The sequence below is a fragment of the Cibotium barometz genome, chromosome 54 (genome assembly GCF_041138505.1).
Source record: "Cibotium barometz isolate CiBa-2024 chromosome 54, ASM4113850v1, whole genome shotgun sequence".
Lineage (NCBI taxonomy): Eukaryota > Viridiplantae > Streptophyta > Polypodiopsida > Cyatheales > Cibotiaceae > Cibotium > Cibotium barometz.
In genome coordinates, this window is record NC_141099.1 from 14657957 (window position 1) to 14685539 (window position 27583).

The 27583-nt window shown below is 38.8% G+C and overlaps 1 protein-coding gene across 1 annotated transcript; it reads right to left on the minus strand.

The window, feature by feature from the left end:
• Positions 1-25824: 25824 nt before the first annotated feature.
• On the minus strand, positions 25825-26967 carry LOC147607878 (UPF0496 protein 4-like). Its single transcript, XM_086790125.1, has one exon. The coding sequence runs from the start codon at positions 26965-26967 to the stop codon at positions 25825-25827; it is 1143 nt and encodes a 380-aa protein (XP_086646251.1).
• Positions 26968-27583: the final 616 nt, after the last annotated feature.

The window sequence follows — 27583 nt, forward strand, 5'->3', positions numbered from 1 at the left end:
CGTATAGAGCATTACACATAAGCTTATGTATAGATCATTATGCATAGGCTTTATGCATAAGGCTCTATGCGTTCAGCTTTAGGTGTAGGCTTCTATGCATAGAGCTCAATGTGTAGGCTCTATTTGCAGAATCTATGCATAGAGATTTATGCATAAGGCCTTTATAAATAGCTATTTATGAATAGAGCTATCCCCTCTCTCCATCCTTCTTCTAATTACCTTCTTAATTTTGTATGGAGAGAAGATTTGTATGTGTGTTGTGAGAGATATAGAGAGTGAGAGAGCTTGTGTATGTGAATCTATTACTAATGTATGCAATGTGTGTGTAGGTTTGTTTCTTCCACGTGTGTCCTACCTTGCAGATCTGCTTCAAACACGCACTATCCAATCCACATTTGAGAGGTAAGCATATTACCAATTATGTTGTTTTATTAATATTACTTCTCTTTTTGTTCTCAATTTGTAATTTTTAATAGAAATTGAGTATGCAAGTATGTTGTTTTTAATTAGTTCTCAATTTGTAATTTTTAATTGAAATTGAGTATGCAAGGTTGTTGTTTTATGCACATCTATGCTAATATTAGCATAGATGTGAGTGCATACGAAATTAATGTATGTGCTTATTTGTCTTTATACACACATACACACTTTGAAAGAGAGAGAGAGAGAGAGAGAGAGATTTTCTTCCTGGCGCTTACCCAAGGCGTTTCGGTCTCTTTTTTCAACTTGAAATCTAATGTCTAAGACATGCATGTGAATGCTATGTCTATATGTATATACTCTAATGTAATTGCCTAAAGGTTATTTTTAAAATCTCCCTCAACGGCTGGGGAAAAGAAGCCTGTTTGACACTTTAAATGTTATTTTAAAAATCTCCCTCCCACGGCTGGGGAAAAGAAGCCCCGTTTTATGGTTTACATAATGCTTTGTGTAATGCATAATGATTTGCATTTAATGAGCTACATATACATGTCCGTGTGTTGGCAGCATGCATTTGTTGAAGCATGGCTTCAGTTAGTGGTTCATTGTATTTCTTGAGACGACTTCCATTAGTGAAGTTAGGCATTTGCTCACCTTCTAGTGTCTCTAAACGCACTGCACCACTAGGAGTAAGCTCATTAATCACAAACGGTCCTAGGCCACGTTTCTTGATTTTTTGCTTATGTTGCTTAAGTGTGTACAAGAGCACAAGGTCTCCCTTTTTGAATCGGCAAGTTGTTACATTTCGATCATACCATTGCTTTTGCCTCCTCTTCTCGGCATACATCCCCATTACCACCAATAAGCGGGTCTCATCAAGCTTTTCCAATTCATCAATGCGTTGAGAAAGATCATGACCAGTCCAGTCCAATTGTTTAGCAACTCGTAGAGTAGGTACAAGAAATTCAATGGGAAGAATTGCATCTAGCCCAAAAGCAAGCTCAAATGGGGTTGTGCCCACAGATGTTTTATAGGCTGTTCTATATGCCCAATGAACTGAGTACAACTTTTGCTCCCAATCAGTCCTATGTCCCTCAACAATCTTTGTGAGTGCTGTGCAGAGAATCTTGTTAGTACTCTCAGCTTGACCATTGGTCTAGGGATGATATGGTGTAGAACGCTTGTGAATTACCAAAAATTCTTGAAGTAAAAAATCTATGACCTCATTCACAAAGTGCACACCTTGATCATTAACGATTTCAATAGGTAAGCCATAGCGTGTAAACACGTACTCATACAAGAACTTGGCTGTGGTTCTGGCATCATTTTTTACTGTAGCCTTTGCTTCTACCCATTTGGTCAAATAGTCAGTTGCGACTATAATATATTCGGCATGTGTGTGACGAGCTGGAGGTTTAATGGGACCGACAAAATCAATACCCCATTTAGCAAACGCACGTGTGCTTAACATAGGCCGCAATGGCATATTGTCCTTTGTGATGGGAGGTTTGGTCCTTTGACAATCGTCACAACGTTTCACATATTCTTCGGCATCCATTTGTAAGGTTGGCCACAAAAGCGCAGACCACCTAATCAACTTAGCTGTGGTATTGCCCGAAAAGTGTCCACCCCCAACACCTGCATGTGCATGAGTCAAGATTTTCAAGTAGTCAGCTTCACAGACACACATGCGCAAGTTGCCATCCTTGCCCCTCTTGTAGAGTTGGCCCTCTATCAGCATATATTTGGTTGCTTCAACTTCAATAGCACGCTTTTGATGTTTAGGAATTGTTCGATCAGTATGACCATGCTGAAGATAGTCCACAATATACTTACTCCAACTTGGTTTAGTTGAAATTTGGAATAATGTGACATTATGAATTGGTTGTTGAATTTGACATGAAGCACAATTACGAACAAATTTTTCAGCATCCACATGCATGGTAGGCCACCATTGCCCATCCTGAGTTATACGTCGCACACAAGTAGTAGAGCTGATGCATGGATTCCACCAATACCCTCATGTACCCATTCCAAGATCTCCTCATATTGGTCAGGGTTAGGTATAAGCCGCAACACTCCATCATTACCCTCACGATATAATCTCCCTGAGATTATCTTGAATAGTCGCCATAGGTCCACATTAGGACCCGCTAGTTGTATCTGCCCACTTGTCAAAATTTCTAAGATGGGTTCAGACCATTTAGGAGCTGTCTCTACAAGGAAAAGTGTTGAATCTAACATATCATCATCCACACCCATAGGAGCTTCTCCAGAGGTGATTTGAGATAAATGATATGCCCTAAGATGAGTTGTTCCTTTTCGGACTGCCACTTCAAAATCAAACTCAAGAAGGATGACAAACCACCTCACAATCCTTCGTGTTGCACAAGGCTTATTCACCAAATATTACAGTGCTTGATAGTCCACAAAAAATATAAATTTGTTTGCCAAAAGGGAATGGTGAAACTTTTTCACCGCATATATCATGGACAACCCTTCTCTTTCTGTTGTGGTATAATTCTTCTCAGCATTGTTCAACTGTCGCCTAGCATATGAGATTGGGAAATCCTTATTATATTCTCTCGATTGAGCCAAAATACATCCAATTGCAAAGTTTGAAGCATCAATATGGACATGAAAGATTTGGTTCCAATCTGGTGCCCGTAAGATGGGTGCAGACACTAATGCTTGCTTCAACTTTTCAAAGGATTCCTCACACTCGTCAGTCCAATTAAACTTTACAAGAAGAGCATATAATGGTCTAGCTAGGACATCGTACATGTAGATGAATCGACGATAATAGCCACAATGTCCCATGAATATTTGTACCCCTTTAGGGTTGATAAGCCGAGGTAATGAGACAATGACATCAATTTTATCCATATCTGTTGAAATGCCATTGCGAGAAACAATATGGCCCAAGATTTTCCCTTGTCTTACCATGAATTTGCACTTGTCAAGATTCAAGCATATACGATAAACTTGACACTTTTGAAACACAAGTCTGAGGTGTTCTATATGATCATCACGCTGTTGTGAGTGAACACATAAATCATCCATGAAGATCTCGAGAAATAGCCTAAGGTACTCCTTGAATACATGACTCATTAACTGCTGAAAGGTTGCAGGTGCATTTGTTAGACCAAATGGCATAACACGATAGGCAAAGATGCCATCTTCAGTAGTAACGGCTGTCTTGTGTTGATCCTTTGGATCAATTGACGCTTGATTGTAACCGGAGAATCCATCCAAGAAACTATATGCTTTTTTTCCTACAACTCATTCCAAAACATGATCCGTGATTGGAAGTGGGTAATGGTCACGTACAGTAGCTGCATTTACCTTCTTCAGGTTTACACATACTCGAAGTTTTCCACTTTTCTTGGGCACCACTACAATAGGGGAGACCCATTCGGTGTATTCAATCTCATAGATAAATTTTACCTCTAAGAGCTTGTCTATTTCTTCTTTTATCTTTCGTGCAAAATTCTCATTGTTGTAAGTATAAGGACGTTGCTTGGAAGGCTTTGCATCCTCTCGCAATGGAATCGTATGTTGACATATGCTTGGATCAACTCCTTTGAGGTCTTTATAACTCCAAGCAAAAACATCGCGATACTCCTTTATTGTTTAAATTAATAACTTCTCCTCATCTAAGGACAAGTCTGTGGTAATCCACACATATTGAGGCTCTTCTCCTGGCTTAGCGATATCAATTTTTTTTGCATCTTCTGGATCATCATATGAAATCCGTGGCATGCTTGGCTTTTGTCGCATAGGCTGTTGAAGAACAATCTTCCGATCTTGAAGAGTGTACTGTGTGAAGTTGGGGGGAATATTGAGACCTTGTTCTTGTCCACTTGAGTCATCACTAATTGAAGACCATGCGGTTTTGAGCTCTCTTTTGCAATCTTGCATCAGAGTTTTTTGTTCAACCGTTATCTTTGCACTTCCGACACTCTCTTTTGAATCGGTTTGAGACTTGAGTTTTTGTTTTGGTTTCTTCATTTTTTTGTAATTTTTGCTAACATTTTTTAGCTTTTCTCCTGGTTGGAATCCATCTGATCGTTTTACTTGGTCTTTGATACTATCTTGTGCTTGGACATAGTATAGATATCTATTCTTTCCTGAGAAGTGAGGTGGTGGTCGAGAGTGTTCATTCTTAAACTCCTCGTCTTCTTTTTGTATTCTCTCACATCGTTTCCTCTCATCTTGTTTACGGATTCTCTTATGGCTCTTACAGCATTTACGTTTAGGTCAGCTTCGAGGGATCTCTACTTGAACCTCCCTTCCTCTCAAGAGTAGGCGTGCCTTTCCTAACTCTTCCTCAGGGATTATCACATCATCATCAAAATCAGAGTCCCATCCATCTTCCTTATCAGCATCATTAGCAGATTCGATTGTTAAATCTTCCACAGAGACTTCCTCTACATGCAGTGCTTTTGTGGATGCATCCCCATAGTACAAATCATCTAGAAGGTCACATGGTCGTACCATTTGTATAGGAATAATGTCATATCCATCTGAGTCACAAAATTGAATTGACTTAGGTAAAGCACATGTCGATAATGTTGCAAGGACATGACTCCATTCTAGGGGATCAATTAAGTGTTCAGGGAAGGGTTGTGGAATGTATGCTTCATCTGATACACTTTGATTACCCTTAAGTCTCTCAGTGTTGAAATCCTTATATGAGGCTCCACACATCCACAGATCTTCTTGCCCATCTAACAATGTAACTCCTGAGCCCTCAGATGAAGCAGAATCAAACTCATCTATTGGAGATCGCGTTACATCACGATATGAGTGATTCCTTAGGTTGACCCTTATGATGACAGAATCATGTCGGAGGTACAAATAATTGTATCCCCAATCTTGAATCATTTGAAATTGTCGCATGAATGGTCTACTCAATATCACTTCATAGTTTGGATGCTTTCCAAAATCCACTACTGCAAATGTGTGCTCATATTCAATCCCACATGTGGTGACCAATATGTTCTCTAGCAGCCCAATGGGATGTTCTAAGCTTCCATCCGCTAGCTGCAAGCGCATTCTGGTACTTTGCCCCACTTTTCGCAAATGGACCTTGTCACAATGCCCACTCCTGCACCACTGTCAAGTATTGCAGTTGAAGCTACTTTTCGCACTTCTAATGGGAGGGTAGCATTTCCCTGATCGTCCTCACAAAATTTTCCTACTTTGTTGATAGGAATTGGCATAACATGCTTTGTCTCAGGGTGTATAGTACAATGATGGTGACCCTTTTGTAGCAATACCTGCTCTGACAAACATGTGGCAATATCATTCCACAACTCAAGTCGGAGCTTTATCAAATCAAGCAAAGGTAAGGTACAAGCCACTGGTGCTGACAAAATAGCTTGCACGTTACAACATCCGGTGACAATGCTTATCTCATTTGTGGTTTGTCGCTTGTTACATCAAGGCCTATGCATCTCAAGAAGGTCGTGTATGAAGACCATCACAATTTTTTTCAAATTGATCATATACAAAATAGCTCCCCCCACATCCTCTAATAGTAGGGGATTATGAAGTATTGTGGAAAGGATTGTCCCGTACACCACCATCGCGAATGACAAAGTACTCAATCTTCTTTCGTATCCCATATTGGACAAACATAGGAATGACAAGGTAGTCAATCTTCTTTCGGGGGAACAGAAAGAAAAATAGACACATTGTTGAAGAAGGTGAATACATTTTGTATTCTCAATAGTGAAGTTATGAAGAGGTGGGTGGTGGCAAGGTATGACGAGGTGAGGAGAAAAGAGAATTTAGGATGTGTTCGAGAGGCTTGTCATTTCCTCTGCAGCTTGCATCACTTCCAAAAGATTGTACTATGTATTGGATTTATAAAGAAATGGAAAAGTCCGTAGAACATGGAGAGACAGTGAGTATGCAAGCCTCATGTAAGTGTGTCTCTACTTTCTGTTTCTTTATTCAAGTAGAATCTCATGACATGGTTATTCAATATCATAAATATATTTCATTTGGTATTGGTGGTAGTATAAGGTATACAATACCATGTGGTCCAAAGGAAGACATTTCTTGAACCAATGTATAGATACAAAAAGAAATACCTAAGATTGTGGGGTTATGGCAAACCTTGAGCAAGAAAGTGAGAAAGTGCTTGATTATTATGGCATGATTTAAAACATCATAAAGGTTGGATTAAGGACATTTGAAATTTTTATATTGGATGTAAAGTGGTTCAAGGATGTGTGTGGAGGCACTCAAGCAATTGTAAAAAGGTATCCAAATTTATTTATGGTGATCAATTCCACAAAATATTGTTGAAACAGAGAGGGACACATTTGTGCTACCTCACCATTGTGAATAAGTAAATTCTAACGTAAGATTTTATTTTGTCATAAATATTGTGATTCATCGTAAATGCACAATGTCTCCCTTAAATCTCTCACGTGGACATGAAATCTTTTCATGTATCCACTCATGCTGACTTCGCACAAGTGCCATGTCATCATTGAAAGAAGAAGGCATCGGCGGTCTTCTACACATGGTGGTTTGGGCACCTAGTTGTTAAGCCCTCCCTCTTCTCCCTTCATCACAAGCCCTCCCTTTCCCTTCTCCTCTTCTCCCTTCACAATTCCTTCTCCTCTTCTCCCTTCATAAGCCCTCCCTCACCTTCACATGTAAGTGTGCCTCTACTTTCTATTTTTTTATTCAAGTAGAATCTCATGATATGGTTATTCAATATCATAAATATATTTCATTTGGTATTGGTGGTTGAGACAGGGGTATTTGAGAGTAGAGAGAGCAAGTGAGCCAGACAAGTGAGAGTAGAGAGAGCTTGTAAATTATCTTCTTTGTAGTGTCTCTATAAATCCTACATGGCATAGTCAAAGTTAGACCCATGACACATACAAAACATAACCCTATGTGTAAAGTTTGATATTGGGAAACTTTTTGTGTTGTGATTTATATTACATTCATTAACTAATACATCATGCGTTCTTTGATGCTTGTCCTATGGCCCCGCTTGTCTCTCCCACCTCTTCATATATTCATGGGTTTTGAATGGTATGTTTAGAATTAGGATTTTTAATTGGTATTCTTTTCACTCTCCCTTTCTCTCTCTGATGTAGAAGCTTCTTATGTTTAAAATTTTTGAATGGTATTCTCTTCTCTATCTCTCTCTCTCTCTCTCTCTTTCTTATGCATAAGCCTAAGAGGCCTCTTATGCATCAGAGGGTTATACTTTAACCTCCTTATGCATAAGGCTTAAACCTCCTTTTGTATCCATGCTATTCACACTTTTAGGGTTTTGTATTACTAATTCTTTTCTCAACTTTTGTTTTGTTGTGTAGGTCTTATAATCCTCTCTTTTAACTTCACCAAAAAGAGGTAAATGCTTTTCTCTCTTTCCTCTCTTTTCGATTTTTTATGTATGCATTAGGTTCTTAGGACTTTTGTATGTATGCATTATTAAACCTTTCCTCATCCTTTTGTTGGTTTTGTAGGTCTACTAATTTTCTCTTTCAACATCACCAAAAAGAGGTAAGTGCTTTCCTATCTTTCCTATCTTTTTATCCTCTCTTTCCTCTATTTTTATCTACCAAAAAGAGGGGTTTTATTTTGTAGGTCCTCTATGCATAGAGCTTAATCTATGAATAGAGCTCTAATCATAGAGCTTAATCTATGCATTAAGCTCTATTCGTATAGCATAATGCATAGTTTAAGCTCTATGCATGCATTCATAATGCATAGAGATCTATGCATAGATTAAGCTCTATGCATGCATAGAGCTTAATCTTTCCGATTTTATATGTATGCATTAGGTTACTAGGGCTTTTGTATGTATGCATTACTAATCCTTTCCTCACCCTTTTATTGGTTTTGTAGTTCTTCTAATCTTCTCTTTCAACATCACCAAAAAGAGGTAAGTGCTTTGCTCTCTTTCCTATCTTTTTATTCTCTCTTTCCTCTATTTTTATCTACCAAAAAGAGGGGTTTTGTTTTGTAGGTCCTCTATGCATAGAGCTTAATCTATGAATAGAGCTCTAATCATAGAGCTTAATATATGCATTAAGCTTTATTGGTAGAGCTTAATGCATAGATTAAGCGCTATGCTTGCATTCATAATGCATAGAGATCTACGCATAGATTAAGCTCTATACATGGACCTCTATGCATGCATTAAGCTCTATGCATGCATGCTTAATGCATAGTGCCGGGGTACAGTTTAGGTTAGGCTAGCATGCCTTATATAGTGCTTTATGCATAGCTTTATGCATAGGGCCTCGTGCATGCTTTATGCATGAGACATAAGCCTTATGCATAATACTTTATGCATAAGCCTTATGCATAAGGCCTCATGCATGCTTTATGTATAATCCTTATGCATAAGGCCTCATGCATAATGTCTCATGCATGCTTTATGTATAAGCTATAGCATAGCTTGCATATAGCGGCATAGTTTGCATAAGGCTTGCATAGCGGCATAGCTTGCAGCATAAGCTTTTGTATGTATGCATTACTAATCTTTTCCTCACCCTTTTGTTGGTTTTGTAGGTCCTCTAATCCTCTCTTTCAACATGATGAAAAAGAGGTAAGTGCTTTTCTATCTTTCCTCTCTTTTCTCTATTATTATTGCACCCTTGGTGGGTGCTAGGGATTTGTTTAGTAGGTTTGTGCATAAGCTTTATGCATAAGGCCTCATGCATAGCTTTATGCATAAGGCCTCATGCATATTTTTATGCTTAAGGCCTTATGTATGCATAGTGCTTTATGCATAAGCCTTATCCATAGTGCTTTATGCATAAGGCCTCATGCATAAAGCATTATGCTTAAATCTTTATTAGGCATAAGGCCTCATGCATAAAGCATTATGCTTAAAGCTTTATGCATAAGGCCCCATGCATGCTTTATGCATAAGCTTTAGCATAGCATGCATAAGGCTTGCATAGCGGCCTAGTTTGCATAAGGCTTGCATAGCGGCACAGCTTGCATAAGCTTTTGTATCTATGCATAGAGAGCATTAAGCTCTATGTATAGAGCTTAATCTTTTTGATTTTGTATGTATGCATTTGGTTCTTAGGGTTTTTGTATATATGCATTACTAATCCTTTCCTCACACTTTTGTTGGTTTTGTAGGTCCTCATGTTTTCTTTCAATAACACCAAAAAGAGATAAGTTCTTTCCTATCTTTCCTCTCTTTCCTTTATTATTATTACACCCTTGGGTGCTGGGGATTTGTTTTGTAGAGCTTAATCTATGCATACATGCTTAATGCATAGTGTCGGGGTATGGTTTAGTTGAGGCTAGCGTGGCTTGCATAGTGCTTTATGCATAAGCCTCATGCATAGCTTTATGTAGAAGGCCTTATGCATCATGAATAGCTTTATGCATAGGCTTTATGCGTTGTCAACCTTCTATGCATGGAGGGTATCCTCCAGGTTTGAGAATAGTTCTCATATTCTCCCAAATAAGATGGTAAGGTTTTCATTGTATGCTTACTTCTAGGAGAAACAATTGTTTGAACTTCCTCCTGGATGCTTGGGCGTCTAAAGTTGTTTTCTGTGCCCCTGGTAAAATCCACTTCAGAGAATGGAGGTAAAATAATAGAGGACATATTCTCATTAACTTTCTCATGAACTACTGCCTACATCTCATTTGCCAAGTCCTCGTTAGCATTAATAACTTCATCATTGCATGGGAAGGCAAGACTAGGTGGTGGCAGAATGCCTTCTTTCAATGGGGTGTCAATTGGAGCAGACTTCTCGCTATGAGCTTGTGAGATCAGCTCACTTTTCATTTCCCAACTTGATGACACTTCTGGTATGGTTTCTAATGTTGGCTTAAGAGAGGTTGGGCCGCCTCGAGGGATAGGTGGAGGTGGGCTCTCAAGTATTGATTGAGCTTCCCTAATGAGTTACTGATGTACAGCTAGATTGATCTTCTCCTCACGAGGGTTAGGGTATTCTTGAAGCTTCTTGGATAGCTCAAATAAAGCTACAATGCGACTTCTATGAGCATCAATGATGGCATCTATAGTCTCGTTCACCTTATCCACAAAAACAGAACCCCCAGAACTATCCTCGGTTGTACTAGACTCATCTTGTTTAGCACTAGGCCTGGGTTGAGGTTGATGCTCCTCATGCACTTCTTGGGATGTAAAATCTTGATCCTTCATGTTTTGTTTAGAGACTTCTTGAGAACTAGTGGATGCACTCTTAGTTTGCTTATTGCGATCAGTTTTTTAACATTGCCCATTGATCTATAAACCTTGGATCCCTCCCTTCGTAGCTCTCCTACCACTACAATGGTCAAGCATGTTATTGCCATTTATATCATCAATTTATGAAAAACTATGGGGGCCCTAAGTGTTTGTATAAGTTGCACTATAAACCATGATGTTGTGAGACTAACACGACACACTAGGACAAACATATTATTTATATGTAAAAGGTTGCATACAAATAAGGTTCACGGGATTTCGAATATGAAATACCTAAGCTATGGTTAATAGCCATTAAAGTTAGAGTAAAAAGGGAAGTAGATGGTGCACAATCTAAGCCCAAGGGACATAAAAGTAGACGCCCCCTTCTAGGGGTAGTTGAAGACGCATTGGACAAGGAATAGGTAATGTGTCTAGCCAATAAAAGGTCAACAGGATGAAGTTATAAGGTCAATGCAATTATCTTAAATGCCTCTCTCAATAGTAAAGTCGGAGAGATGGTTTGTGAGCCTGGGAGAAAGAGAGGAGCATGGAGGAAGAGATCATGGGCGCAAGCCTGAGAGAAAGGGACAGAGCGCGCGAACGGAGAGATGTTGGGGAGAAAGTGTGTGAAACGAGAGATGCTGGGCGAGCTTGAGACAGGGGTAGTTGAGAGTAGAGAAGACAAGTGAGCCAGACAAGTGAGAGTAGAGAGAGCTTGTAAATTATGCTGGGCGAGCTTGAGACAGGGGTAGTTGAGAGTAGAGAAGACAAGTGAGCCAGACAAGTGAGAGTAGAGAGAGCTTGTAAATTATCTTCTTTGTAGTGTCTCTATAAATCCTACATGGCATAGTCAAAGTTAGACCCATGACACATACAAAACATAACCCTATGTGTAAAGTTTGATATTGGGAAACTTTTTGTGTTGTGATTTATATTACATTCATTAACTAATACATCATGCGTTCTTTGATGCTTGTCCTATAGTCCCGCTTGTCTCTCCCACCTCTTCATATATTCATGGGTTTTGAATGGTATGTTTAGAATTAGGATTTTTGATTGGTATTCTCTTCACTCTCTCTTTCTCTCTCTGATGTACAAGCTTCTTATGTTTAAAATTTTTGAATGGTATTCTCTTCTCTATCTCTCTCTCTCTCTCTCTCTCTTTCTTATATAAGCCTAAGAGGCTTATGCATAAGAGGCCTCTTAGGCATTAGAGGCCTCTTAGGCATAAGAGGCCTCTTAGGCATTAGAGGCTTATACTTTAACCTCCTTATGCATAAGGCTTATACCTCCTTTTGTATCCATGCTATTCACACTTTTAGGGTTTTGTATTACTAATTCTTTTCTCAACTTTTTGTTTTGTATTACTAATTTTTTTCTCAACTTTTTGTTTTGTTTTGTAGGTCTTATAATCCTCTCTTTTAACTTCACCAAAAAGAGGTAAATACTTTTCTCTCTTTCCTCTCTTTTCGATTTTTTATGTATGCATTAGGTTCTTAGGGCTTTTGTATGTATGCATTACTAATCCTTTCCTCATCCTTTTGTTGGTTTTGTAGGTCTACTAATTTTCTCTTTCAACATCACCAAAAAGAGGTAAGTGCTTTCCTATCTTTCCTATCTTTTTATCCTCTCTTTCCTCTATTTTTATCTACCAAAAAGAGGGGTTTTATTTTGTAGGTCCTCTATGCATAGAGCTTAATCTATGAATAGAGCTCTAATCATAGAGCTTAATCTATGAATAGAGCTCTAATCATAGAGCTTAATCTATGCATTAAGCTCTATTCGTATAGCATAATGCATAGATTAAGCTCTATGCATGCATTCATAATGCATAGAGATCTATGCATAGATTAAGCTCTATGCATGCATAGAGCTTAATCTTTCCGATTTTATATGTATGCATTAGGTTACTAGGGCTTTTGTATGTATGCATTAGGCTACTAGGGCTTTTGTATGTATGCATTACTAATCCTTTCCTCACCCTTTTATTGGTTTTGTAGTTCTTCTAATCTTCTCTTTCAACATCACCAAAAAGAGGTAAGTGCTTTGCTCTCTTTCCTATCTTTTTATTCTCTCTTTCCTCTATTTTTATCTACCAAAAAGAGGGGTTTTGTTTTGTAGGTCCTCTATGCATAGAGCTTAATCTATGAATAGAGCTCTAATCATAGAGCTTAATATATGCATTAAGCTTTATTGGTAGAGCTTAATACATAGATTAAGCGCTATGCTTGCATTCATAATGCATTAAGCTTTATTGGTAGAGCTTAATACATAGATTAAGCGCTATGCTTGCATTCATAATGCATAGAGATCTACGCATAGATTAAGCTCTATACATGGACCTCTATGCATGCATTAAGCTCTAGCATACATGCTTAATGCATAGTGCCGAGGTACGGTTTAGTTTAGGCTAGCGTGGCTTGTATAGTGCTTTATGCATAAGGCCTCATGCATAGCTTTATGCATAGGGCCTCACGTATGCTTTTATGCATGAGGCATAAGCCTCATGCATAATACTTTATGCATAAGCCTTATGCATAAGGCCTCATGCATAATGCCTCATGCATGCTTTATGTATAATCCTTATGCATAAGGCCTCATGCATAATGCCTCCTGCATGCTTTATGTATAAGCTGTAGCATAGCTTGCATATAAGGGCATAGTTTGCTTAAGGCTTGCATAGCGGCATAGCTTACAGCATAAGCTTTTTTATGTATGCATTACTAATTTTTTCCTCACCCTTTTGTTGGTTTTGTAGGTCCTCTAATCCTCTCTTTCAACATGATGAAAAAGAGGTAAGTGCTTTTGTATCTTTCCTCTCTTTTCTCTATTATTATTGCACCCTTGGGTGTTGGGGATTTGTTTAGTAGGTTTGTGCATAAGCTTTATGCATAAGGCCTCATGCATAGTTTTATGCTTAAGGCCTTATGTATGCATAGTGCTTTATGCATAAGCCTTATCCATAGTACTTTATGCATAAGGCCTCATGCATAAAGCATTATGCTTAAATCTTTATTAGGCATAAGGCCTCATGCATAAAGCATTATGCCTAAAGCTTTATGCATAAGGCCCCATTACCCTTTTGTTGGTTTTGTAGGTCTTCTCATGTTTTCTTTCAATAACACCAAAAAGAGATAACTGCTTTCCTATCTTTCCTCTCTTTCCTTTATTATTATTACACCCTTGGATGCTAGGGATTTGTTTTATAGGTTTGTTTTTGTAGAGCTTAATCTATGCATATATGCTTAATGCGTAGTGCTTTATGCATAAGCCTCATGCATATATGCTTAATGCATAGTGCCGGGGTATGGTTTAGTTGAGGCTAGCGTGGCTTGCATAGTGCTTTATGCAAAAGCCTCATGCATAGCTTTATGTAGAAGGCCTGATGCATAAGGCATCATGCATAGCTTTATGCATAGGCTTTATGCATAAGGCCTCATGCATGCTTTATGCATAAGCCTTATGCATAAGGCCTCATGCATAAATCATTACGCTTAAAGCTTTTTGCATAAGGCCCCATGCATGTTTTATGCATAAGCTTTAGCATCGCTTGCATAGCGGCTAGTTTGCATAAGGCTTGCATAGCAGCATAGCTTGCATAAGCTTTTGTATGTATGCATTACTAATCCTTTCCTCATCCTTTTATTGGTTTTGTAGGTCCTCTAATCCTCTCCTTCAACATCACAAAAAAGAGGTAAGTGCTTTTCTATCTTTCCTCTATTATTATTGCACCCTTGGGTGCTAGGGATTTGTTTTGTAGGTTTGTTTTTGTAGCTTAAACCATAGAGCTGCCTGTGCAGAAAATATAGCTGCATGTGTAAAAAATGCAGCTATACATCTGCACAGGCACAACAGCTCTTTGGATATTTTTTAAAATTCTAGAGTACCTCTATATGTGCGTCTATAGGTACGTCTATAGGCACATCCATAATGATATAGACGCGCTTATAGATACGCAAATAGACACGCCTATAGATGCCTGTCAGTAGACGTGATTTTAGACGCGCTTATAAATGCACTAGCAACATTTTAAACCACGACATTAAAATGCATGTACAACCGCTTTTCCTTGTAGTGATGGGTGTAACTTTGACTATGCTATGTAGGATTTATAGACACTATAAAGAAGTTAAACATAAGGACATGGAACAAGCGGATTTTAAGAGTATTTGTGAAGGGAAAGATGCAAATAGTTGCTTTGAAGGACAAGAATTTCAGAAGATTTTAATCCAAATTATAGTGTTTGGATCCTTCTCTTGCCATCTAAGCAAGAAGGAAAATTAGAGCTCAAAACATTACCTAGGGGTATTAAGAAAGAGGTGAGAAGATATAAGAGATGTGATCCTACAACAATTGAGGATGGCAACTACATTTAGAGCCATGTAAATTTAAAAGAATCCATTTATGGAAAGAAAAGTATACGTGGCTATACACGCACTGCTATATGAACGTGCATTATAACCCCATCTATTGTTGTGTGTGTAGCAGCATATATATCCGGCTATAGCTATTGACTTTCTGCAAAAAAAAAAGGATATAATGGGGGAGAGATGTCTATCCCCCACATCTCTCCCCCATTCTGTTCTTGTTTGTTTTTTAATCACATTATTTGAACACTACTTAATCACTTAAAACATAAAAAAATAATTACAATATTGTCATGGATTATATTGAAAATTACATAAACTTTTTCATGTCAAAAAATGAATATGACTAAGAAAACTAAGTGAAATAATGCATCACCTTCATCTTCATCTTTATTAAGTTTTTCCTTGCCCACATCTTTGCCACACGTGCACCACCACCTTCATCATCACTACCACTTTCATCATCGTCTTTGTGCATTAAATACTGATATAATTCATTAAGCTTAATGCATTATGCATAAATCATTATTGCATTAACTTATGTATTAAGCTTATGCATTATGAGCTATGTATGCATATGTTTATGTGTAGCTCATAATGCATAATGCATTAATGCATAGTACATAAGCTTAAGCATTATACATAGGCTACAAAGCTCAAGAAATAATCCTTGACATCCGAAGGTGCAAGAAAAACAAAGAATTCAGTCAAGGGTTTACCTCTTATTATTTTTAGAATCTTGTACATGATTAAGGGAGATTAGAGAAGATTGCCTTAACCTATCTAGAGAATACCTTAACCTAGCCACAAAAAGAAAAAGATGAGTAAAGTTTTTCTTATAAATAACTATTAATACAACTAGTTAAGCATACAAGAGAGCAAGCAAGAGAGAAAGCAAGCATTCAAAAAGAGAAAGTAATACATTTGAGGTAAGTCTCAAACCCTAGCAATCAATTAACTTTTAAAAAAAAGAGATTAAAGAAAACAAAAGAAGATAAGGGAGGCCTTTCTTCATTGAATGGAGAAGAGGATTTTCCTGTTAGGGGAGAAGAAGGTTTTATTGTGAAGGGAGAAGGCTTGTTAAGGTGAAAAATTGGTTTTTTTGTGAGAAGAGCTTGTAAAAGTGAGAAGGGGTTTTCTTGCGAAGGTGAGGGAGGACTTATGAACGGAGAAGAGAAGAAAGGATTGTGAAGGTGAGGGAGGACTTGTGAAGGGAGAAGAGAAGAAAGGCTTGTGAAGGGAGAAGAGAAGAAAGGCTTGTGAAGGTGAGGGAGGACTTGTGAAGGGAGAAGAGAAGAAAGGCTTGTGAAGGTGAGGGAGGGCTTATGAACGGAGAAGAGGAGAAGGAATTGTGAAGGGAGAAGAGGAGAAGGGAAAGGGAGGGCTTCTGATGAAGGGAGAAAAGGGAGGGCTTAACAACTAGTAGGTGCCCACCATGTGTAGAAGACCGCCGATGCCTTCTTCTTTCAATGATGACATCGCACTTGTGCGAAGTCAGCATGAGTGGTTACATGAAAAGATTTCATGTCCACATGAGAGATTTAAGGGAGACATTGTGCATTTACAATGAATCACAATAACTATGACAAAATAAAATCTTATGTTAGAACTTACTTATTCACAATGGTGAGGTAGCACAAATGTGTCCCTCTCGGTTTTAATAATATTTTGTGAAATTGATCACCATAAATCAATTTGGATACCGTTTTACAATTGTTTGAGTGCCTCCACACACATCCTTGAACCACTTTACATCTAATATAAAAATTTGGAATGTCCTTAATCCAACCTTTATGATGTTTTAAATCATGCCACAATAATCAAGCACTTTTTCACTTTCTTGCTCAAGGTTTGCCATAACCCCACAATCTTAGGTATTTCTCTTTGTATCTATACATTGGCTCAAGAAATGCCTTCCTTTGGACCACATGGCATTGTATACCTTATACTACCACCAATACCAAATGAAATATATTTATGATATTGAATAACCATATCATGAGATTCTACTTGAATAAAAAAAGAGAAAGTAGAGACACACTTACATGAGGCTTGCATCCTCTTGCATACTCCCACTCTTCTTTTGTCACTGTCTCTCCATGTTCTACGGACTTTTCCATTTCTTCATAAATCCAATACATAGTACAATGTTTTGGAAGTGGTGCAAGCTGCTGCAGAGGAAATGACAAGCCTCTCGAACACATCCTAAATTCTCTTCTCTCCTCACCTCTTCATACCTTGCCACCACCCACCTCTTCATAACTTCACTATTGAGAATACAAAATGTATTCACCTTCTTCAACATTGATGTGTCTATTCTCCTTTCGGTTCCCCCGGAAGAAGATTAACTACCTTGTCATTCCTATGTTTGTCCAATATGGGATACGAAAGAATATTGAGTACTTTGTCATTCCCGATGGTGGTGTACGGGACAATCCTTTCCACAATACTTCATAATCCCCTACTCTTAGAGGATGTGGGGGGAGCTATTTTGTATATGATCAATTCAAAAAAAATCGTGATGGTCTTCATACACGACCTTCTTGAGATTCATAGGCCCTTGATGTAACAAGCGACAAACCACAAATAGGATAAGCATTGTCACCGGATGTTGTGAGTCCTAATTATGCGCAATGAAAAAATAAAATATATCTAGAGCCATATAGTATTAGGTAACTCAAATCAAATTTAAGATGATTAAAATTTAAAAAATTACCAGATCACTCTCCATATGCATTATCCACCTAAATTACCTTCACCTTCGTACTATGTTGTGTAAGTAGTCGGGACACATTATGGCACACTTGGATGCCATGCCATAATGTCTCAAAGGTTCAAGGTACATATCCATGTTATTAACCTTGTGCTTGTCGGGCATGAGAACAGTTAGCATCACATGTCCCCTCTTTATTAATTTCCAAGGAGGGAAAATGTCTCAAAGGTTCAAGGTACATATCCATGTTATTAACCTTGTGCTTGTCGGGCATGAGAACAATTAGCATCACATGTCCCTTCTTTATTAATTTCCAAGGAGGGAAAATGTAGTTCCCTACTACCACTAGCTATGTGGTCCATGATGTCAATTTGAGACAAATGGATTGAATCCATTCATACTCAATGCAAGGCGTAAGTGACGAGGCTCGTGCTTGAATTCCGAACACTCTTTTCTAGGTGTTTCCATGCCATTGAATCTATCGAGACCCTCATCGTGCGGCGGAACAATTGTGTGCATGCCATGTCACAAGTTCGGCATAAAACTTGTACTAGAACATGTGTTGAATGTGTGGTATGATAGGAAAATGCCTCAACACATTCTGAGGAATCATTGTACCTTGCAAATCACTTTGGTAAAACAAAACTCTCCATATTTTGGTACATTGAGTTGCATCTTTATGAGCACCCCAAAATAGCACACAATCATTAACACACACATATATATATACGTTCGTAATCAATGCCAAGTAATGTCCATCCTCTCCTAGCATGCGCCCTTGCTCTTAGCATCTTGTTGTTTTTAGGAAGCATCTTCTTCATGATCCTACAAACGGTTTGAAAGAATTTTACATATTATTTATAAAAGATATGGTATGTCAAAATTGTTAAATGCCAGCTACACATAATGCTGAGCACTCACCAAAAGAGGCTTGTAACAGTAGCATTGCTCCAAACATGCATGGTTTTCAAGTTAGGTAACTCCAAGGTCGCATGAAGGATGAAGTATGCGCACCCCTCATAGAGTGGAGTGCAAGCAGCTTGTCATTTTAATTGTTATTGATGTAGGAAAGACACACCTTTTTTATCTTAATACATATAAACTTTTCTACTAAGAGAGGCATTTAATATACTGGAAAGATAATCACCTATATCCAAATAAAGTAGAATACTTACATTGCAATAGAAGTCACCCTATAGCTACCAAGAATATAATACAGTCTTAATAGCTTACAACAAAATCCTTTTTCCTAAACGGGGGCTAGAGAAAGTTTCTAAACCTTAACCTGTAGTTGTGTCGATCACTCATGGTTCATTCATAGCTTGGTTTGTTCCTTTTATCATATCCTCAAGATGGTAGTGTTGAAGGAGCCATAGGGACTAGATCTCTTGTATAACTAGCTATCTTCTCCATCCACACAAGCATCACAAGCAAGCCATGTTAAGATATGTACCATATCCTTATCTTGTTTGTTTTCTTAATCTTTCTTTTAATCTTTCTTATCTTGTTTGTTTTCTTAGTCCAAGTGCAATAGCTAGGATGAATAAAGTAACCATCAATAGTATTGATTAGGTTTTACACATTGATAATTTAATGGCTCTTTGTACAAATATTTCAAAGATTAAAACATCGACATGAACATGTGGATTGTGATTGTGCCCTAAATTTAAGAAAGATTCCGCTCTTCTAATATGAACCATTGGATAGATTCTATCTCAACAATTAATTGTGTCTCACTTAAGTTATTCATGCTTTTATTCTACAACATTTGATGTTTAATATGTAATATAGATTCAGTCTCTTGTCACTTTTATCATACAAGATGTACTCTAGTTATATGATTTTTATTTAGCCATGTTTATGGTATCTTAGGTCGATTTCTCATGCAAACTAGATGGCCTTGTATAACTCACATCAGTACCATATCATACAAGATGTACTCTAGTTATATGATTTTTGTTTAGCCATGTTTATGGTATCTTAGGTTGATTTCTCATGCAAACTAGATGACCTTGTATAGCTCACATGAGTACCATATCTACGAGTGTTTCTTACTAAAAAATAGGAATAAAAGTAATTGTTTTTCATTTTCTCTACTTAGGAGTTAAAACCTGATAATGTAATGAAATAAAATCCACTATTGTTGATGAAAGATCCTTATTCTAACATTACATGAGATGTCACATCCTATGTGACTTACAAGGCATTACATAGGAAGGGTTAATTGATACCATGTATGTAGGTACTTGTATCATGTATATTAACCTTACATACTAACGCAATATGCAAATTAATTAATTAATCATGCCCTATTAGTCCTGGTTAATTAATGACTATGAGAAGCAAAGGTTTTGACCCTCACTTCTCACTCTCTTCACTCTCTCAACATGCCATCTCTCCCCTCCCTCTAAGGCACGTCTCCAGTTGCCACTCTCCTCCTCTCTCTCAAGCATGCATGTCTAGCTCACTTACCTTCTTTGCTCTAAACTACCCCTGTCTCGAGCTCTCCCACAACATCTCTCTTTTCACATGCTTTCTCCTAGCATCTCTCCGGTCACGTGCTCTATCCCTCTCTCTCAGGCTTACGTGCGCGAGCTCTCCCTACGTGCTCCTTTCTCTCTCTCTCAAGCTCACACACCATCTCTCTCTCCACACTCATCTCCCCTCTTTGAAATTCATGTCTCTCTTTCTTCACCCTCTCTTGTACATGTTTTGCACGACATTCATTTGAGAAAATTATCTCTCACTACCACTTGTCAAACCCATATTCACTGTAATTTATAAGGTTTTGGCCCCCATATTCACTCTAGTTTTTTTCTAAGCTTCTGTTCTCTCAAGTAATTAACTAATGCCATGGAAACTTGGGCACCCATATTAATTCATGTATATATAAGGCATAACATAAGAAGGGTAAATTGATATACCATGTATATAGGTACTTATATCATGTATAGAGGTACTTGTTCATGCATATAGGTACTTGTATCATCTATATAGGTACTTTTATTTAAATGATCTCAAATTATGTTGTGCCTCTATGGTTAATAAGTACATTCATGTCATTAACTAGGGTGAAACTTATGCTATATGGAAAAGAATTCAAGGCACGTTTAGTTACCAAAGGTTATTCTCAAGTTGCTGGCGTTGATTATCATGAAACCTTTTCACCAGTTGTTCGCATTACTAGTATTCGGGTTTTATTGGCATTTGCTGTTCAATTTGACTTAGAAATTCATCAGATGGACGTGCGCACAGCTTTCTTGAATAGAGATTTGAATGAAGAAATTTACATGGAGCAGCCAGAAGGATTTGTTATTGCAGGTAAGGAAGATCTTGTTGCTCATCTTCATAGGGCTTTATATGGTCTTAAACAAGCTTCACGGGCCTGGTACATCAAGTTTGATCTTTTTCTTACCTCCCATGGCTTTCTCTCTTGCTCTTCTGATCCCAACTTATTTACCAAACACCAAAATGGTAGTTTTGTAATCCTTGCCCTTTATGTGGATGATACAATTCTTGTTTCCAATGATTTGGGATTTCTACACCAAATTAAGCAGTTGTTATCTTCGGCATTTGATATGGTGGATCTTGGAGAGCTTCACTCGTGTCTTGGCATTCAGATTCAAAGGGATCGCAGCAAAGGTATTTTATTACTTCGATAGTCAAAGTTTATTGAAGATACTATTAAGAAGTTTGGTTTGGAATCTGCACATTCAGCAACTACTCCTTGTCTTGCGAGTTCCATGAAAAACACTTCTGATGGTGGTGGCCAGCTTGTTACAAATCAACTATATGCTAATTTGGTTGGATGTCTTCAAGTTGTTTGTTTGAACACTCGTCCTGACATTTTGTTTATTGCTAACTATCTCGGGCAACATCTTGCATGTCCTTCTCTTAAGCATTGGTCTTCAGCAAAGCGCGTGTTGAAATACCTGAAAGGCACTGCAGATTATGGTTTGGTTTATCAACGACAATTCACATCCAACTCCATTCCATCTCTTTCTCTTTTGGGTTACATAGATGCAGATTGGGCTAGCTCACATTTATCTATGCGATCTACTAGTGGCAATTGTTTCTTCATTAATGGTTGTCTTATTTCTTGGACCAGCAAGAAACAACGTTGTGTTGTAGTTTCTACAACCGAATCTGAATATGTTGCGGCATCACTTGCAGCTCGTGAACTCATTTGGCTTCGACAAGTGTTGACAGATATTGGTCATTCTCCTCTTTCTAGTACACCCTTGCGGTGTGATAATCAGAGTGCTATTAGTCTTGCAAAAGACTATGTCCAACATAACAAGTCAAAACATATTGCTGTGCATTACCATTATGTTCGATACGAAGTACGTAAAGGCACTATCATGATTGAACATTGTCCAAGTGACCAGATGATTGCAGATATTCTTACCAAAGGTCTTAATGAGTCACGCTTCATTCTCTTGCGCTCAGAGCTTGGAGTTACCTCGGGCTCACTCTTTCTAGATTAGGCTCTTTACTCTTATGGTAGCTTTGTACATATATCGTTGTAATCTTCTAGACACCACGCACTTTGCACATTTCACAATTGCACACTATGACCTCTTGGTCCTTTTGTATATTTGTACATAGATGCACAATGCACTTTCACATCATTACTTCTGGTTCATATTTTCACATTTGTATAGGGGATTGGGTTTTTCCCTTGTACTCCCCAAGGGTTTTTTCATCCATAGCTAGAGACCCTTGTTTGAGTGGGGGTGTTGGAGCTCTATACATGGCTCACTCTACCTAACTTGGTCTCACATATATATATGTATCTTGTCCTTAATATGAATCAGTCTTTGGGAGCGTACATGATGTGTCTCTTGTCTCGTCTCTTTATCTCTACATTTCAACAATTTTTTCCCTACCAGAAAGTCAAGGAAGGCCATTCACTCAAAGATTTTTTGTATATCGTTAGCCTAGATGATTTGGAAGACTTGTTTGTTAAGAGTGCTCATTTCCTTCAAGCTAGATATGTGTTCCTTCTACAACACTGAGTGATCTTTTATTTTCATGGGTGAGTATTATCCAAACAATCATTTTCTCTCAGTAGTTCGAATGATGAATGTTTACTTCATTTACAACATATATATATAGTATAAGACAAAATTAAACACAATATCGCTACTTGCATTAAAACATGTATATTGTATAATATTTAAAAACCATGCTCATGCACATGTACATGTACATGTGCATGAGAATGAAAGAAAAGACAAAATTAAAGCACAATATCGCTACTTGCATTAAAACATGTATATTGTATAATATTTAAAAACCATGCTCATGCACATGTGCATGAGAATGAAAGAAAAAACAAAATTAAAGCACAATATCGCTACTTGCATTAAAACATGTATATTGTATAATATTTAAAAACCATGCTCATGCACATGTGCATGTACATTTATTGGAGAATATTCTAAAACCATGACCATGCACATGTACGTTTATTGTTTTTCAAATAGAGTGCTTTGAGTGTAATTAATGGTATCGACAAGAGAAAACATCCACGGGGAGCTTGATAATATTTAATGTGAAACAGCACAAAATGCGTGTGCATGTGAGATTGGCATACGTTGAACCATTGCTTGCTTGGATACAATTGATTCTAGAGTGCGTGTCCTCTTGGAGAAGCAAGTAAGCACATGATGCTAGGGCAAAAAGTGTACAACAGTCTATAATTAATGAAGTCGTTAAGGTGCTTGGAAGTGGTGAGCGTGATACTCATTGCTACCGCAAAAAGTGCCTCGAAGTGGTGAGCTTGAGCTCTTCACATCCTTAACAAAGCGAGTATGGATTTATTGAATTTCAATTTTCATGCATTTGTTTTGGGAGACGAAGACCATTCTTGTCATAAAGTAGTAGGCGCGAGGATTAACGTCTTGTAAAGTAGGGCACTACAGCTAAGGGCCTTGAGGCTTGTCTTTGAGAGCAGGGAGGAAGGACGTGCTTTGTGTCTGGCTAAAAGGGTACCATCGGCACATTACTTATAAACGATCACGTTTGACTGCTCCCTCTTTTCCCCACTATTTCAGTCGCCCGTCACTATTCGAATCGCGCACGTCAATCGCCAGTTGCACTAAATTTTGATTTAGCTTATAGGGGGTTTGCTTGTGCATCGCCAAACATATTCTACTAGTCGTCAACTGTCGGCCGGCTTGGCTTCCAGGAGGATTTACACGACGAGTGTAGAAGATAAGGGCAAGGAACAAGAGGAATTTATGAGTAGTTGTCTGAAAATCTAGATTTTAAAGTGCTTAGAAGGAGAGGAGGAATTGAAGAGTAGTTGTGACCAATAAGATTTTGAGAAGAATTGAATGCAATTCGAAGCGCTTGGATCTTCCTTTCTCCCTCTATGAAAAGGGAAATGAGAGCTAGGTCACAATTCCTTAGAGGATAAGTCATGATGGTATAGGGAATGGCCATGGGGTGGCCATTCCCAAGAGGAATTGGGAGCCAGTGCTAGCTGACGACCAGATTCCCCGGCAATGGCCCACCTATGACCATTCCCAGTCTTGGTGAGCCATTCCTTGTCGTCGTGGTTGTGGGGAGGCGAAGGGCATACAATGTAGTTAGAGCTGAGAAATTTAGCACAATACAAACTGTAATTACACGTGGTAGCATCTGCTGCATTCCAGATTCTGAGAGCTGAGTTGGTAGCATTTGCTGCATTCCACGTTCCCACTAATGAGTTGGAAGTAGCTGATGAACTACTGTGATTGATTATGTTTTTTATATCTTGGTAATTTGACGGCAGCTGAGATTCACCCTCTGCTGACCCACGACCATGATGTGAGAGGACATAAGAGATGCAGATAGCCAACTTGATAGTATTTGACACCAGCAATATTAACTCTATTCCAACGAGAAACTTCTTTGCCATTATGTCTTACTCCAACTCATCCACAACACTTCCTAGCCAAGTACCATAAACCTATAATATGATAAACCCATTTGTCCTTTGTTCTGACGGCCATGTTTTCAAACTATGATGTAATCTTAATATGTATGTCCCAGTAAGATGGGTGGCTTTTGCCATGTATGATTGTAACCAGTCGTAGTAATTCTAATAAAAAATTAACTCCCTTAAAAAAAAAGACAAGGGTGATTGTAATATGTTTTTCTATTTACATTGTTAGCCTGGTGAGATTACTATATTGCTTGGATCTCTTGTATCCTCTATTTGACAACTCCCTTCATGTGTATATGCAAACTAGATGTCCATATTTTGTACTCGCAATCTTTAGGCTTTCTACGCAATACATAGTGACATTCAAGCCAAAATTGTGTATTCAAGTGTTCATCTATGTTAAGTTAAAGGTAATTTTTAGTTAGCTAGTGTAGTCTAGAAATTGACATTGAAAAGTTGTAAAATTTCGGGCACACACAATCGCTCGGTTGGATATTGAAATCAGTTCAAACTTTACTACAAATTCAAATATTATAATGTGATTTGACCCTTTAGGTGTCCATGTGTCAGCATTTCCATCGTGGAAAGCTATCTTCTTTGCCATGTATAATATGTACATATAAAGGAAAATCGCAATCATAAGACTCTAAGTATTTTGAATGAGATGATGTCAGTATAGCAAGTACGTATGTTTGGATATTAGGACAAAGGTGTTGTCACAATGCTTTTCTCGTGACAAAAAATGAGGCGTCCTTAGCAAGCTTATAGCTAGAGCTCAAACTTTCAAGCCTTCATTGTCTTTCTGTGATGATTTGCTTTTTTATCAAGTTAGGGTGAAACTTTCCAATTAAAACATAATCTCAGTTTGGAAGATAGCCTTAAGTTTGCCCTTGAGATTGAGTCTATATTACGTTTTTTTAAGTGTACAACAATGGATATAACATAATTCATGACGCAACATGCTTCTACGAGCCTTGTATAGATGCGAGCGAAACCACTGGTGTGTATGCAAAGTTTGAGGATGATACATATGCATACGTGAGAAGAAAGACAAATATAAAAAAAGAGGCTTCTTTATAACTCCTCATAATCTCTACATTTCTTTTGTTGTACAGGCTTTCCACGTGCTTATGTACAGTTTGACCTAGCACTACCAAAACTTTGGGGACATGACGTGTAAAAGAGAGCCTCACACGTGTAGCAATCCCGTTCTTGTGAGGGAGTCGAGCAAGGCCATTCTCGTATCCACAAGTGACCCGGAAACGCTTTGGATCTGAAGATGGAGCGTAGACACGAAGGTTTGAAGCTCGTCCGCCATCTTGCTGGTAGTGTCAGCTAGACGGCTGAGATCGTCCCTTGGTTGCGAATATTGTGCATGAGTACTGGGTTGTTCCAAGATTTGTGACAGCATTTCATTGATTTGTTTAACAAAGGCATCTATGATGTCTAGGTCGGGTAGGACGGTCACAGATCTCTTCTGTACTCGCGCCAGAAGCTCTTTGTTGACTTTGTCTTGGAGTGTAAGAAGAGGAACTGCCCACAATGGCCGGCCCAGAACATGCAGAACACCTAATTGAGATTGAGTAGGTTTTGCAGATGGAAGCGCCGCTGCAAGAAGTTTGAAAACGAAGACGGTAGCCATTTGCCCTCCATAGAGAGCAGCGGGCAAGGCAGAAAAGGAACTAGAGTAGGAGCAGGTGGGTGCGTCCTCGCGCCGTTGTCCAGCATGCTCATCTGGAACCAAAAGCTTGTCCCCCATTCTTCTAAGCATTGAGCCACAAGCTGCAAGCTCATGGTGTGCGCGCCCGCGCTCGTGTGCACGGCCGATCCTCAAAGTCGACGACTCTCCCAGGTTTGCTCGCACGTGCTGTGCTGTGATGAGAGCTTTTTTTGCTCGCAGCACTGCACCACTTTCAGAGCTGAAACCTTGCTTGCACGGCACGTAGCCGAGGGCAAGCTGCACGGCTTTCACATAGCCGTCAACGCCACCCACAACGTCCATCAGCAGCCTGCACACGTCCAGCAGCTTCACGCTGTTGTCCATGTACTGCTGAATCATATTGATGTCTCGAGCGGGCAGGGGCGATTGTAAGCATGGCACGAGGACGTCCTGCACAGAGGCCTGTGCGGAGAGCAGCATACCCACAGCACTGGAGAGCCAGCTCAGGCTCAGGTAGGGTGACGTGGAGTCTGTATGAAGCTCTTGAAGTCCCTCTGCCAGATCTGCCTCGAATGCTTGCGAGGCAGAAAGAGTCTCTGTGTAGACGCGGGATTGCCGCTTGTTACAGTGAAGGCGGGAAAGAAACGAGGAGAGGAAAGAGAAGGAAACCATGGTGGAGTTTACCGCTCAGCCCAGCTCAGAGAGCTGTGTTGATGAGAGGTAGGTGTAGCTGAGAGCTATGTGTTGATGGTGCAATGAGGAGTAGACTATGCCAAAGAGCATGTTACAAGCGATATAAGAGCGATGCGAAGGGGACGCTTGATCAAAAAATAGAGGAGACAGCTAGGCTGGCCATTATCTTATTTGCTTCATGCAATGAGCAAGGGTGGCGATGGTGGGCTGTGAGCAGACACAAGCCAATGCGAGATGCTGGCACGTCGTCACTTTTGGCAACAGCCATCGCTCTCTTCTGTGCTTCGAGCCACGACACGCATTTTAGAATACAACTTCTGAATTTACTACTACTGAAAACCCATCCTTTATGACACGCCGTTCATGCTTATGCTTGCGTCCTCGACGACAAAAAGTGGACGACGTCGCGTCCAAGGAGAAACCGGTTTTACACACGATTGAAAATACTTAATCCGTGCAAATATAGTTTTGGCTTAAGGATTTTTCATTTGCAATCGCAAACCTTGTTGAATCGTTTTTGCTTCCGTTACTAAAGCTCTATTTCATGCACTTGTGAGAGTTCGAATTATTGGCTTTCCTCCAAAGAGAGAAAAAG